This window comes from Temnothorax americanus, unplaced genomic scaffold, assembly GCF_048541705.1.
Source record: "Temnothorax americanus isolate GAGA-0224 unplaced genomic scaffold, ASM4854170v1 Scaffold68, whole genome shotgun sequence".
NCBI lineage: Eukaryota > Metazoa > Arthropoda > Insecta > Hymenoptera > Formicidae > Temnothorax > Temnothorax americanus.
Window position 1 is genome coordinate 729,654 of NW_027509790.1, and position 15,713 is coordinate 745,366.

General features: G+C 42.2%; 1 protein-coding gene across 6 annotated transcripts in view; it reads left to right on the forward strand.

Annotated features, from left to right (window-relative positions):
- Positions 1–15,713, forward strand: part of Dscam2 (Down syndrome cell adhesion molecule 2) — a 97,514-nt gene that overhangs the window by 79,495 nt on the left and 2,306 nt on the right. Inside the window, exons 8-29 of one of the 6 annotated variants that reach the window (XM_077421465.1) lie at positions 41–185; positions 1,298–1,449; positions 1,945–2,217; positions 2,548–2,832; positions 7,315–7,434; positions 8,407–8,580; positions 8,723–8,873; positions 9,409–9,557; positions 9,700–9,831; positions 10,144–10,444; positions 10,752–10,930; positions 11,060–11,229; positions 11,305–11,443; positions 11,517–11,634; positions 11,802–12,253; positions 12,538–12,719; positions 13,340–13,733; positions 13,902–14,045; positions 14,255–14,440; positions 14,784–14,995; positions 15,274–15,427; positions 15,503–15,605. In XM_077421465.1, the coding sequence (XP_077277591.1) occupies positions 41–185; positions 1,298–1,449; positions 1,945–2,217; positions 2,548–2,832; positions 7,315–7,434; positions 8,407–8,580; positions 8,723–8,873; positions 9,409–9,557; positions 9,700–9,831; positions 10,144–10,444; positions 10,752–10,930; positions 11,060–11,229; positions 11,305–11,443; positions 11,517–11,634; positions 11,802–12,253; positions 12,538–12,719; positions 13,340–13,733; positions 13,902–14,045; positions 14,255–14,440; positions 14,784–14,995; positions 15,274–15,427; positions 15,503–15,605 (4,315 nt within the window). Of the gene's footprint in view, positions 1–40; positions 186–1,297; positions 1,450–1,944; positions 2,218–2,547; positions 4,238–7,314; positions 7,435–8,406; positions 8,581–8,722; positions 8,874–9,408; positions 9,558–9,699; positions 9,832–10,143; positions 10,445–10,751; positions 10,931–11,059; positions 11,230–11,304; positions 11,444–11,516; positions 11,635–11,801; positions 12,254–12,537; positions 12,720–13,339; positions 13,734–13,901; positions 14,046–14,254; positions 14,441–14,783; positions 14,996–15,273; positions 15,428–15,502; positions 15,606–15,713 lie in introns of those variants that run through there. The other 5 variants (XM_077421469.1, XM_077421464.1, XM_077421466.1 and 2 more) reach the window with 5 other exon arrangements.

Consider the following 15,713-nt stretch of genomic DNA (forward strand, 5'->3'; position numbering starts at 1 on the left):
CTTCGCGTAATTAAGCTCGCCTTACACGTTAACGTTCCAGACGCGCCGCCAGTGCTTCTGTATTCGTTCATCGAGCAAACTCTCCAGCCGGGACCCGCCGTGTCCTTAAAATGTTCCGCCGCAGGAAACCCTACACCTCAGGTATCATGGGCGTTGGACGGTTTTCCCTTACCGACTAATGGAAGGTAAGCTCGTCCCAATTCTCCGAAATAGCCTACATTTTTGCCGTTATTCCGCGTGTTCGCCATTTGAGAGTTGATATCTCGTGTAATTCACTGGCGTAACTAATGATCCTATAAAAAGAGCAAGAAAAATGGAAAGAAAGAATTTGTAACATTAAGTTATATCTATGTTATGATGTCAAATACATTATATTCTCCGTTTTCTTTATTATTCTTATAGTTATTATTATGTATATATACTATTAATATGTTGTTAACAAAACTCGGAGAAGCAAGGAGCGAAATAATCGGGATCGACGTTCCTAAAATAAAATGGTGGACCATAAATTGGACGAGGCATCTTAAACGTTATTTATATCACTATATCGTAATTGAACTATAATTTCTGACGGTGCCGTTCGCGATCGTATATACGGCGATACGCGTGCAGGCAATTCCGCATGTAATATCCCAGGCGGAAACGAGAGAATATTTATCGTGCGGATGGGGCATATACTGCTTCGGAAAGAGTGACATGCGCGAGCCTCACGTGTAGTTTAACGACCTATAGGCGTAAAGGATCCGCACCATCTCGCGGACTTTGCTGTATCTCGTTTTATCATCGGCTAGTTATCGCTCGTATCCCCTTCGCTCGCAACCGGACGCAGTTTCCGACTCCGACGGGCGTAGTTTCATTCTCGCGTCTGATCGAGATGGAACGTGACAAATTCTGAACGATAACGCGCAACGATAACACACCGGGGATTCGCGGCGCGCACTCACTCGCCGAGATTCACGAGATTGCAACCGATTTGAGAGCTGTCTAGCCCGCGTCAGACCGATAACAAATAGAAATGCGAAACGCTCCTCGTGAAAGGTCCACGTATCATTTTGCCATCTTCAGTTTTATCACGCTTTTATTACACATCTCTGCAATGTTATTGCTCGCGGTGCTGTTGCGACAGGGAAACACGATTATTCTACAACTGTTATTACACGTTAAAAAAATTCTTTTTTTTTTTTAACGCGCAAGTATCACGCGGAATATTTAGTTATCCTTTGCAAATTCGCCGAACGTGGCGAATTACTCCGTAAATTGCTTTTCAAATCAAAAAGCTCGTTGATTGTTGCGCAAGGTTCGTCATTGGCCAATACGTGACAGTGCACGGCGACGTTATATCCCACGTCAATATAAGCCACGTCATGGTGGAGGATGGAGGTGAATATTCCTGCACTGCCGAAAATCGCGCGGGAAAGGTGACACATGCTGCGCGACTGAATGTTTACGGTGAGTACCTTCCGCTAATTATCATCGTGTATAATGTGAGACAAATTATAATTAATTTCACGCAGTGTAGCCGCTCCAACACTGACCATATAGAGATGCAGCTCGCGCCTCTCGCTTTTTGATATCAAACAGTCGCATCAATGATTAATGACTTATCACTAATTTATGACCATAAATCATCATCACGTATAAACTGTGATATAATCATTTTTTTTTTTTTTAATTAGGGTCTGATACTATCAGTATTTAATTATTATATGACATTAATTAAAGAAAGAATGTTACAAATTTAAATTTTAATTGGTATCTAGAAAGGTACATTATAAAAATAATATTTTCGTTGGACATCTTTCGTTATTAAATCGCGAGAACGATGTCCTCCAGCCAGTTATTTGATTGTTTACCGCGGTTTTATCGCGTAGTTTTCCATCAGCTCGAAACTCATCGAACTAGAAAAATCAAGGAAAATACGTAAACGTGAAATTTCCCGTCCAGGACTTCCGTACATACGCCTGATCCCGAAAGTGACCGCCGTCGCTGGTGAGACTCTCCGTTTGAAGTGCCCGGTGGCCGGATATCCGATCGAGGAGATCAAGTGGGAGAGAGCGAATCGCGAATTACCGGACGATCTGCGTCAGAAGGTGCTCGCGGACGGCACCCTGATGATCAGCAGCGTGCAGAAGAAGAGCGACGCCGGGGTGTACACCTGCTGGGCGAGAAACAAGCAAGGTCACAGCGCTAGGAGATCCGGAGACGTCGCGGTGATCGGTAAGGCCTCATTTTTAGTTTCCTATGAACAACAAATTGCCGCAGGTGGATAATTCCGAAAACCGAAAGACGACTATCTGGCAATGAGTGCCGCGACGAGACGAAAGGCGGATCCACGCCGATGCCATGCCGCGGGAAGACGATCGGAAAGACCATCATCTGCGTAATCGATCGAACAACGAAGAGCAAACACGAGGTCATGCGGAGCTAGGGACGGTAGATAAGCTTTAGGATTGCGTGGAAGGAGGCCCGAGACACGTGCCATGTTACCGATTGCCGTCTATGTATCGTAACGTGCGCTCACGAGCTGTCTCGTTGTTATTATTCCAGTTCCCCCCAAAATTAGCCCGTTCACGGCAGATCGCGACCTGCATCTCGGCGAACGCACCACCCTGACGTGCTCGGTGACCAGAGGCGATCTGCCGCTGTCCATCACGTGGCTCAAGGACGGACGCTCGATGGGGCCGTCGGAACGCGTCACTGTCACCAATATGGACCAGTACAATAGCATACTGATGATTGAAAGTTTATCTCCAGATCACAACGGCAACTACTCGTGCGTGGCCCGTAACGTGGCCGCAGAGGTATCGCACACGCAGCGGCTTGTGGTTCATGGTAATCCTCCTCTAGGCCCCCTACAATTTGCCCGACGACCGCCTGACCGCCCGAGTTTTGCGTGTGCGCGTGTGTGCCCGTTGCGTGCGTGCGATTTGTGTCGGCCGGGCTCGAAAATGGAAGCGGCACATGGAAGCTGCGCGGCTATTGTTACGTTCTAGTTTGCGAGGATACGGGATCAATTCGCGAAATCTGCCGTAAATAATTTCGTTCAACACAAAGATCAAAGTTTCGGCGAGCTCGTTGGCGATGCGCTTCCAAGCAATCCACGACGGGACCTTGCCGACTTCTCGTCACCAAGGAACGTAGAGACTTGGTGACTTAATTGTAATTAAAGATTGCTCACGCTTAGCGTGACTCTTCCTTATGCACGATACCCGCCTCTACCTCTCCCACACGTCCTCAGAAAGAAGTTGCGCTTTGACTTTTCGAGAGCGACGCCGCGCGTTTCCTCTCTTTCATTCAGATGTTTACAATTATCTCTGTCTGACTATCTCTTTCGCGTTTTGCTATAGCTTTTAATTTTTAGCAGTGCTTGTCACAGTGTTTGAGATAGACATCGAAGAATTTTGTAAAAATCGCTCCATATACCTCTGAAATGATTAAAACTTGATCGAGTATCTTGAAGGAAACGATGCGGTAGCTTCGAAAAGATGAAGCCTCGCTTTTACTTTGAAAAGGATCGGATGCTGCGCGCAAGTGTGCGATGCCAATTTAAGTGTATAAGGTGTGAGGGCGTCAGGGGCAGGTCCGCGGCGGGGGCCACCCTCTCTCTCCTCTACATTGCTACGTTACTATACTGCCTCTATTGTACATATATTCTACATATATATACATATTATATTCTATATATATATATCTACATATACATGGACGTACCACTGTTAATATGAAGCGGAAGGAACAGAAGCAAAAAAAAAACTGGAAAAAAAAAATATATATATATACACATACCGTCTCACAGTATAAATCTATATATATATATTTATGCATATATATATGAAAAGAACACGTATACCTGGTATTACAAGGTTCTTGCGTTTTTTGGTGCCATCTTTTTCTTGCTCTCACGTATGGTTCTCTCTTCTCTCTTGACCTTTTCCAGTACCCCCTATTATTGAGCCATTTACGTTCCAAGAGGGACTATCCGAGGGGATGCGGACGCGGACGGTGTGCGGGGTCGCGGCGGGAGATCCACCCCTGACCATATCCTGGCTGAAAGACGGCCAAAGTCCCTTTCCCTTGCCGCCGAATCTGGCATCCGTCGCAAATGTCTCCCAACTGGATCCTTACTCGAGCCTCCTCAGTATAACGAATCTCGCGGCCGAGCACTCCGGCGACTATACCTGCGTCGCCGCGAACCCCGCCGCCGAGGTCAGGTACACGGCCAAGCTACAGGTAAAAGGTAACTAGATGATCGCCAACCCTTGTCCTAGACTTCCTAATAATCGCCTTGCCAATCCCCTGATCGTTTCACCCCGATATAAATTAATTGACATCTCTAATCTAATAAATCACTAATCTCTATTTTTCTTTTTTCTAAATTTGGAAGAATTTTGATCACACATTTTAAAACTGTTTATTAAGCTGTTTATAAGCATCAGTCACTTACGAGCATTAATTTTAATATGGTAAATTTAAGATTTATATATGCATATAATAATTTAATAACTTCGTGCATTCGAATAGTCCAGATACGGTAAGGAAGTCTGTCAAATGAATTTTCAACGATCTACCAGTTTGCAATGCCGCAAAATCTCGAAATTTGTTGGGGTCGAACGTCATCCTCTGAAACATCCGTTCCATCGCTCCCACGGCCCGTGCTCCAGTCTCAGCTGCCATTTCATCATCCACCGCCATCGACATATCACCGCGCTTATTGACTCCGGTTCCCGCTTCACCATAGTTCATCATAGCTGTGTTCTCGCCGGGATGTGTGACATTTAGAGAGACTATGTACTTCACATTGGCTCCACGGCTTAAGAGACGCTTAAAAGACGATACCATCGAGATTTCGAGTGACAGCACGTTCACCCCCGGGCGAGATCACGATCATTACGCTCCGAATCTCCTGTCCTCGTCTCTTCTATCCCTCATCCCCGACCCTATCGAGTCCCTCCCGGAGATCCATCCGAGATTCCTTCTTAACCCAGAACACAGTGTGTATTACATTTGCGTTGCTTTGGCTCTCTGGGAATGCGTCGGTATCTCGTGGACCCCCGAGGTTTGCTTGACTTGACCGAATAATAAAGGTAACAGTTTGCACCTTTCCTTATTTTTTACTTGTTTCATCTACAACAACTACAACAACAACAGCAACAACTGCAGCTACAAATAAATGAAAACGAAAAAAAAAATATTTTTTCTGGCCTGCGTGCGTGCGTGTGTATGTGAGCATCGATACTTCATTCGGCATGATCTCTTTATGTAGTCGTAGATCACATTGCCTGCACATTTTACGTGTAAATATACATATATATTATCTCTTTGTGTGTGTCTGTGTGTTTATCGAATTTATATCTTAAATCAACATATATCGAAGTATCTTGATCACCCAAGTGCGAGCACGTGCCACTATATACGCTCACGACCAATCTTCACCGACCTTTGCGCTGGCTCTCCTTTGGGCTCGTTGGAAGGCAACCTTTATTCACTTCTGCATGCTTTCTCACCAAACTTTCTCTTTCTCTCTGTCTCTCTATTTCTGTCTCTCTATCTTCATCTCTTTCACTCTCTATCTTTCTCACTGTCCGTCCGTATCTCTTTCTCTTTTTTGTATTTCTTTCGTCGCAACGGAACGAGGATGCTGAACGCTCGTGTATCGCGCCCGCAAGCTCTTTTGCCTCGTAAAAGTAAGGAAAGTAAAGTGATCCTACAAACATAGCGAAAAGCTCCTAAGCTTGCCGGCGGCCGATAGAATCTGAAATTTGCAAGCGCGGTACTCGATACAAGAGCATGAACTCGTAAAAATACCCCGAGCGCGCGCATCCTCCGCCTCGTCGGCGACCAGTAAAAAATAGTAGGCTAGTAGTACGTATATCATTAATTAAATTCGTACTTTATTGAACTAGTCGTTAGACGCGGGTACTTATATATACATATATATTGTTATTATTGATATCATTATTATTATTATTATTATTCGCCACCCTCACGAGGTCCGCACCCAAACACTTCCCGCCCTTTGCGTACCTCTTTCCGAGAGTTCTACTTGTTTCACACGCCACCGTTTGGGCTCGAGTATATTTGTATACTCACGTTACATATGTTATATACATATATATCTATATATCTCTATCTATCTATCTATATTATATATTATATATTGTCGCACGCGATATCGATGCGTGGCCGATACTTTGCCGTCTTGTAAAACGTTGGAAACTCCCACTCACAGTATCTCGCTTGTGCAGCGTTTTTTTCACCACAGTAAGAAGTAGAACCTTGCCAAACAATACACCTAATCGTACAAGAACCACCCCCTACTACTTTGAGACTTTGTCGACAAATCGATGCGCGACGCAAAATCTCGCGCCGGATCGAGAAACTTCGACGACCAAAGCATCCGTCTGTTCTTTAATTTTTTTTTCTTTTTTTTCCTTCTTATTACGAGCTAAGAGCTGTTATACGTACTATTGTCGCGCGCTATATCATAGAGACGCCTTCGTTTCGTTGTCCTTGTTGGTAGCTCCTAGGAGAGTTAACGTTGCAGATAATATAGATGATCGATTGTGCCTCCGCCCTTGTCACTTTCCTTGTTACCCTGTTGCGGTGTTGAACATAGAGGTGAATTGTCTGCTGCTGCCTGGCGTGCGAATGACACGAGACTTTATATATATATATATTATGTATATATATATATTATTTTGACACCCGCGAAATACGCCTCGCATCGATTCATGACCCCCTGATTCTCCACAATTCTGCCCCATATTCCGCATACTTACCTTCATTCTCACTCTATCTTCTCTCAGTATATCTTTATCAGTTCTCTTCGTCGCGCGAATGTCCGCGTATACGGGAATATTCTCGCGTCGAACGCGGAGGAATTGAGAAGTGCGAAAAATCGCGCGAGAGTAGAGAGCGTATTTTTTCAAAAGAGGGAAGATCAAACGCGAGAGAATGGCGTAGCTTCACGCGCGAGGCCACCTCTCGTCTATGTACATCTCTTTTTCTCTTTCTCTCTTTCGCGCCGTCTTTTATCGGTTCGTTTGAGATTCGATCTCTTTAACGTGCAGAATCGCGTGTTGCCCGTCGAAGCGACACGAGCTCTCTCACGTAGCTCTCTTTCGTTTGCGTCGCGCTTTTTCACGACTCTACTCTCTATATCTCTCTATATCTCTCTGTCTCTCTTCCTCTCTATCACGAAAACGTACCTGTCTCTAAATCGCTAACGACCAGTAAAAGCAAGACATAATAAGTTGAACGCTGCCACACACGTGACTGCTGATCTGTGTAAAGCGGGTATCTCTGACGTTACAGTGCCGCCCAGATGGATCGTCGAGCCAAGCGACGTGAGCGTCGAGAGGAATCGCCACGTCGCGCTGCACTGCCAGGCGCAGGGCGTCCCGACGCCGACGATCGTGTGGAAGAAAGCCGCTGGTAAGACAACTGCAAATAAAGCGACTTTAGTGAACACACAGAAAAAAAAAGAAGTGTCAAATCAAAACTATTAGTATATGCATGCGCAATTTTATACGCATATATAATTCAACTTTAAATTATACTTTAGCAACAACAGCTACTTTGGATTTCTTCATAATCACTTCAGGTTTATTCAGGTTTATATTTAGATTTTGTTTAATATATGAATTTAATAGAATTTTGAAGTTCTTTTTAACTCTCTATGTGCATACGTTTGTCATGTTTGACGCTATTTTTCTCTACCTCAAAATATTGTATTTTAAAAAATCTGAAAAAATTTACAAAAATCTGAAGAAATTCACAAAACATATAAATTGTAGTTTATTTTATAGTTATTTTGAACATCGTGTTTATTTAATATTTTTTAACAGGCTCTTGCAAGTTTTACAGTTACGAGCCGATCTTGTTTTGGCTTGGACGCCGTTAACCCACGTTTACACACGGAGGGTTAAAGTAAAATAAATCCAATTGGTTGTTATAACATTAAATCACTTTTTATTTTTCTATAATATACAAAAGAAAAAGAAGTATCAAATTGTAAACTTATACATTCGTATAAACGCAACAATCTATAATCTTCTTATAAGAATTTTATCAACTTTTTATTTCAAATTTTTTTCTTGGTTGAATTATATAGGATATTTCATTCAAGCAACTTTCCTTCGTTTAACGCAATATAATCTCATTTCAAGATTTGCACGTTGATACTAAAAGATATATTTTCAAATCAAGAATATTCTTTTTTTCTGATGTGCAATTGTCTCGCGTGACACGTTTATGTTTATTTTATAAAGATAAATTTTATTTCATACTACTTATGCGTAAAATCACTTCTTTTCGCGAGTCAGGAAAGCGCAATAGGATTTTGTTTCACGTCAAGTAGGTTGAGCACCGATCGGCTTGACTTTCTCACGCGGCACTTGTTAACAGGAAGCAAAGCCGGTGATTACGAGGAGTTGCGCGAAAGAACTTACACCAAGATCCTCAGCAACGGCACTCTATTGTTGCAACACGTGAAAGAAGACAGGGAGGGCTTCTACCTGTGCCACGCGAGCAACGGCATTGGAAGCGGTCTAGGCAAAGTCGTGCAATTAAAGGTCAATTGTGAGTAAAAGTGCATCAGACAATTCTTCTTTGCAAAATTAAATATTTTGCAAAATGCGATACAAGCGTTCGCGTTTGATTCTAAATGTTGAAATCCCATCATATAAAAGTTACATCGGTTTTTTTTTTCGCTTCTGTGCAGCGTCTCCGTATTTCGCGGCGCCGTCGCGGCTCGTTACCGTAAAGAAAGGGGACACGGCGACGTTGCACTGCGAAGTACACGGCGACAAGCCGGTTACCGTTACCTGGCTGAAAGGCGGTAAAAGCGAGCTGAATCCCTCGACGAATTACCGGTAAGTCGAGATTAAACCGTACGTAGAATCATAGAGATGAACAAACTTTCCACGGACGCGCGCGAAAATCGATACTCGCGATGAATAAACTAAATCGGCGCAAAATCTCTGCGCCCGCTGCGATTTTCGTTTAGATGAACATGTCGTTTCGGTATATGGAACGTTTATTGCGAGCGGCACGTTAGTCTCGATAAATCGATCATGTCGAGCAGAATTTAGCAAATGAGATGCGACGGTATTAATTTTGCATTCCGGGTTGATAATAGGCAACATACGCAGGCATGCAAAACGCATCCACTTGAAAAATTCAGGGAGCGCCATACATATGTATATCCGGTTAAAAGGACCAAATATAATCCGTTCACCCGTTTATTAACAAGAGAACACTGAAATGCTGCTGTTGTTCAAAGGGAGAGTTTGTACCAAAAATATTAGCATATTACCACTTCTGATGCGATGATGCATGAATATTTCATAGTTGTGCCCCCTTTCATCGAGCTTTTAATGAACTTTTATAAATTCGTCTCTCTAAAAGCGTCGCAGTGAAGCAGGAAGTAACGCCGGACGGTGTCATCGCGCAATTGCAAATCTCATCGGCGGAAGCCGCTGACAGCGGTGCGTACTTCTGCCAAGCGAACAATCTTTACGGGCGCGATCAGCAGCTGGTGCAACTCCTCGTCCAAGGTACGATATGGGTTTATAGGTCAATTCGCCCCGATATAGAATAATTGAATTCCAAATGCGATACTCTTGCGCTATATGTATACATATACATATATGTGTCGATGTACACGAGTGCATTAATATCGAATTCCGCATGTTTTAGAACCGCCCCAACCGCCGAGCGCCCTAGAAACTGCCATGGTGGCTAGTCGCAGCATTAACGTTAAATGGCAGCATAAGTCGCAGGACACCAGCGAGGTCACCAAGTATATTCTCCAGTACAAAGAGGGCGAAGGTAATTTGGCAAATACTATTTTACATAAAATAAAAGATGCATTTGGAGTAACGTGAAATCCACTTTTAAACATTGCAACATTATGTGCATAAAAAATAATAAATTATAAGTTAATAAATTTGATAAATATATAATTTAACTTGAGATATAATAAACTTTGTCTTACATAAATTAATACTTCGATAAATTTCTTCAAGCTACACCTACTCATGTTTCAATATTGTCTCGAATAAAATTTATTTATTTTTTCAATTTACAATAATGCAATATATATTCACGGAAGCTCTGATACTTTTAAATCGAAATTGACAGGCGGAATGTGGCAGCAACAAGAGTTTACCGGACCACCCTTGCCGTACGCGGCATTGATCGACGATTTAAAACCCGCCACGAGATACACCATACGCGTGATAGCGGAAGGTCCAGCGGGCCGATCTGTCCCTTCGCCGGAGCTCATCGTCAGAACTGAGCCGCAAAAACCAGCTGGTCCGCCAATGAATCTCGCGGCCAGACCTCTCTCCTCGTCCGAGATCCTCGTTACTTGGTCACCGCCATTGTTGGAACTTCGTCACGGTGACATACAGGGTTTCAATGTTGGTTACAAGGAAACGAGGTAATTGTTACAAAGTAATTTAATCCCTGAATATAAAATATATAATGCTTCGAAGTAAGGAATATTAGTGTAGCCAATCGTGCAACGCGTCAGCGATAATACACAAAGATCGATTGGAGTTAAATTTGAACTGCACCAAGATCGATTCGATAATATTGTCACGCCCGCACGGAAACGCGAGCGGATCTCCGGCGCGATAATATATATATATCTAAGGAAAAATATATTATAAATAAGCTTTTCAATGATTGTGGAGAAATTCCTTGACGAAAGGATATAGTATCACACAGTCAAATTATTATTTCAGTTCAAACAACCCATCGTACAACTTCAGCTCCGTTTTGGGCGACGGAGAGGAAGGCGGCGGGGAATTTCGACTCACGGGTCTTAGGCCATACACCAGATACACTCTCGTTGTTCGAGCCTACAATCAGGTTGGGCCAGGACCTTTGTGTGAACCATTGGTTACCCAGACCTTGGAAGACGGTGATTATTGAAGTTTCTAGATCTTATCTTAATCTTAAAAATAAATAATCTTATTGTTTATCCTAAATCTTTTTTTTTCTCTAAGATGGGTTTTTAAGATGTAACAATGAGAAATATGATTGTTTTTAGTTCCCAGCATGCCGCCGGATGATGTGAGATGCGTGGCACTTACTTCTCAGTCCTTGCAAGTGTCCTGGCAACCTCCGCCTAACACTCACAGTAACGGTATTATCCAGGGTTACAAATTGAATTATGAACCGATTTTGGCTGACGCGTGGCGAGGCGTGGATGAGATGGAGGTGATTATTCTAACATATTAATCGTTTGTTTCGTGCGTTCTCCTATCTTAATTAATTAGTTAATTCTGTGATTAGGCCCGTAAAACGAGCGCTTTGACAACGGTTCTAACTGGGCTCAGACGGTACACTAATTACACTATCCAGGTTTTGGCTTATACTAGAATTGGTGACGGTGTGCCTTCCGCGACAATTTACTGCCAAACGGAGGAAGACGGTGATTTGCTTGACGTCTTAGAGTTATTTTCTTTTTGACAAAATTTTAATAAATATTCTCGTTTCTCATTTAGTGCCAGGCAGTCCGGCTGATATCAAGGTCGTCGTGAGTTCGCCGCAGGCTCTATTCATCTCGTGGCTACCGCCACTCGAACCAAATGGAGTTATTACAAAATACAATCTTTATACAAGGTAATAAAGATAAGTAAATAAAAATTTGTATTATATCTTTTGCATCTTGCCTATGAGACAAAACTAGTGGTCTTGCAATTTAGAGTATCTCGTATAATCAAATTTCTACCAATTGTAAGTTAAAAATTCTTCATCAAGTTTATAAAGATAATAAAACAATTTCACAGAGTTGTCGACGGACGGGAGGAACTGAATCACGGCAAAAAGACGTTACCGGCGACGAGTACGTATTTCGAGGCAACTGATTTGCAGCAACACGTTGAGTATCAATTCTGGGTGACTGGTAGCACCCGAATGGGAGAGGGCCAGAGTTCGAGGGTGGCTGCACAAGTGCCGACGAATCGAGTACCAGCCAGGATCACGTCTTTCGGCGGGCACGTGGTACGTCCGTGGCGGGGTTCGGCGACTTTGGCATGCAACGCGGTCGGGGATCCTACGAGAGATTGGTACAAGAGTACCACGGAGCAGATACGCACCGATTCCGCTAGAAACATACAGATCTTGACGACCGGGGAACTCGTGTTGTCGAATCTGCAGTCGCAGGACAGCGGGAATTATACTTGTCAGGTGGAGAACTCCCAAGGCAGCGATAAGCTGCATTACACCCTCACGGTGCAAGGTAATTATTGATTAATTCTCTTATCCATTTATGTGCCATTTTAATTTTAATAAAACACAGGAATCTTATTCAAATATTATGAATTACAATATTAAAATAATTATTTATCTATTTGCTCCTTAGCTATTATAATGTAATTACTGTTACATGTGATTACGATGCTAATATTCTGCTCTATCTATATAGATAGGTTTAAATATAGATAACTTATTATAGACTTTAACTGAGCAGAATATTAGCGCAGTTTAGAATGCTATACAGTTTAAATATATCTACTATTGCAGTTCCGCCCAGTGCTCCTGTATTGTATGTAACCAGTTCTACGTCAAGCAGCGTGTTATTACATTGGAAATCCGAGCATAACGGTGGTGCGCCTTTGACAGGTTACACACTGTATTATCGGACTACCCACGGTACTCTCGATGAGTTACAATTATCTCGCCATGCTACCAGTCACGAACTGAAGGTAAACTTGCCTGAGATTAATTTAGTAGAGTAATATTAATCGTTGGTGAAAAAATGTTAATTGTCTTAAGCAAATTCTAAAATTATATCATAAACTTCTATATAATGCGCAGATTTTGTATTATAGGCCGTATTATACGAGAGACTCGTTATTAGAATATATAATTATAAATAATCCATATAAAATTTAGAATACGTTTCTTATTATAGAAAAATAAAAAGTGATTTAATATTATACATTATATATTATTATATATATTTTGACAACAAATTGTATTTATTTTCTCTTAAAAAAAAACTTTACAATTTTATTAAATTTATAATAAAAAAATTACGTTAAATCACACACAGTTTAAAGAAGCACGAGTTACCGCAAATGTTATAAGAAACAGCGTAGTATACGAGCATGCGTTAAGAGCAGAATGATCTAATGCAATACAATAAATTGATAAAATTAATAATAATCAAAATTCAAGTGCGATTTAGTTAACACGTATTCTGGATACATTAAATTTTAATTAAAAATGAAGCACAAATACGTAGATTTCTATGAGTATAGAGATCAAGTTGATCGAAAGCAATACGCATATGAAGAAAATGAAATTGTCATTTCTTTAACAGGGACTCCTGTGCGGAAACACGTATCAGCTGTATTTAACATCACATAACAAAATCGGTAGCAGTCCGTCGTCGCCGGTGCTCTCAGTTCGAACTCAGGGCCAAGCTCCGGGAATTCCACCGGCGGCTGCCTTTCTCAACCCGAACTCCACCACTCTGGTTCTGCGATTGCACGTCTGGCCTGACAACGGTTGCCCTATAAAGTACTTCGTTATTCAGTACAGGCCGATAAATGAGTTTCACTGGACTTTGATGTCCAACAATGTTAAGATGCAACGGCGATTTGTCGTAACGAATTTAACACCCAGCTCGGTTTATCAACTCAAGGTCGAGGCTCATAATGTGGCCGGCAGTAATCAAGCGGAGTTTACGTTTGTAACGTTAACAAAGGAGGGCGGTAAGTTTGAAGATAGATCAAATCGAGACAATTAACGGATGAAAAAACTTAATATATAACGCAACTTTCATCGGAAGATAATGATAATCGAAGATGCGTTTGCGCCGTCCGATGAAACTAAATTTAAAAGCTTATATCCAAAAGCACTGTGTTCCTGTAACTTTGCAGAAATACCGCCGCCAGGACTGTCAAAGCGCGGGATGACATCGGCCATGCCGTTCTATGCAGACATTAAGGTGATATTGCCGTTGCTAGTGGCTACTGTCGCATTGGTCGCCGCAGCGGTCATTGTCGCCTTTCGCTGGAAGAACAGTGAGTCCAGTTTAATGAACACGCAATTATCGCCTCTGAGATTTTTTCGTGAAATATTTTTGGTCGTTAATCTTTCTAATTGTCTTCATTTTATATTTAAATAAATTATTGGTATTCTTCCGCAATACCATTTTGAATATATATCTCTTGACATTGTTTGCAATATGCCAAAGAAATTGGAAAGATTAATGGGAGGATGCGTTTGACAGGATATTTGGGAGGCCAAATGCAACGGCCGATGAAGGAGTCGCAGGAGAATCAACAGAACGCGGAGACACAGCGAGAGCGTTACTATGCCACGATACATAAGGTGGCATTGCAACAAGCGGCGAATACGGGCGCGGGGCCCGACAAGATTCCAGGTGAACCTTTGTTACGATATGGACAATCACCAGGTTTGGTACTATAATTACTGTTGCGCAGGTACGAGTCGGCCACCTTTAGCGCCGGTCAACAGTAAAACAAGGCTGCTTAACGAAATAATAACTTTAAAAAATGTTTAAGAAAATATCTATTACGTTATACATTTTTAAACCACAGAATTAATCAATTTAAATTTAAAAGCTCTCTGTTTAATGTTGTTTAATTAATTTTAAGTATAAAAATAGTTACATATTTGTGCCTGAGAAATAATTTCGCGCGTCTTTGTTTGTAAATATAAAATCGAAATGGATGGATGACTGAGACAGTTAGCCCGACGCGATTTGAAAGGTAGGCAATGCCTCTGATGGGTTACAGAGACAGCGGAGGACATTTCGCCGTACGCTACGTTCCAGCTTTCGGAGGGTGGCGGGGGAAGCCTGGCAGGGTTGGGCGCATTGGGCGGACTGGGAGGCGCGGCGGAGGCCACGGCGGCCGGTCTTCACCCGAACAACACTCTTCTACACAGTTTTATGTATCACGAGCACGCCATGACCGAAGGGTGCGCGAGCCCTCCACCGGCGGCGACGGTATACGCCTCACAAATCTCTTCCTGTCACTGGAATTTTATTAATTACTCAACCCAGTTTTGAAATATTATTGTATAAATTATACATGGAATACCATATATATATGTATGTTATATATTAAATTAATAATATTGCATTTTGTATTATATGTGTAATATTTAATTTGCAAATTGTTAATTATATAATTGCTAATTAACAATATGAATTGATATGGAGATTAAAACTGAATTAAAGTTCTGCTATAATTTACATTTTGCACACGAAACTCCTGTGCGCAGAGCATGAAGAGCGTCTCGTCGAGAAGGCGACAGCAGAGAAAGCAGCAAACCCCAGGGGATGTCGAGAGCGACGAGAGCGAGTCTGACCCGGATCAACTGATAAGCTCGCGCACGGAGTCGTCGAATCAGTTGGACGCTGGAAAATTAAAACATAGTACGTTCTGATCTGAAATTTATATTAAAACGCTCGGTTCATCGGCATTCTAACTCTAACAAATTGTCGTTTCAGTTCGCGCGGTCTCGGACTTTATCTATCACGGCACGTCGAGCACGTCTTCGGACATTTCTCCCATGTCCGAACAGAAGTCACTGCCACGGAGGGGGCGATCAAGGTAATGGTTCTGAAATAACAAAGCACACAGATTATAATTCCAACTTTCCAATTTCCAATATAATTTCCATTATACAACGCTTATTCGCAATACCCGTCGTAAGCTCGT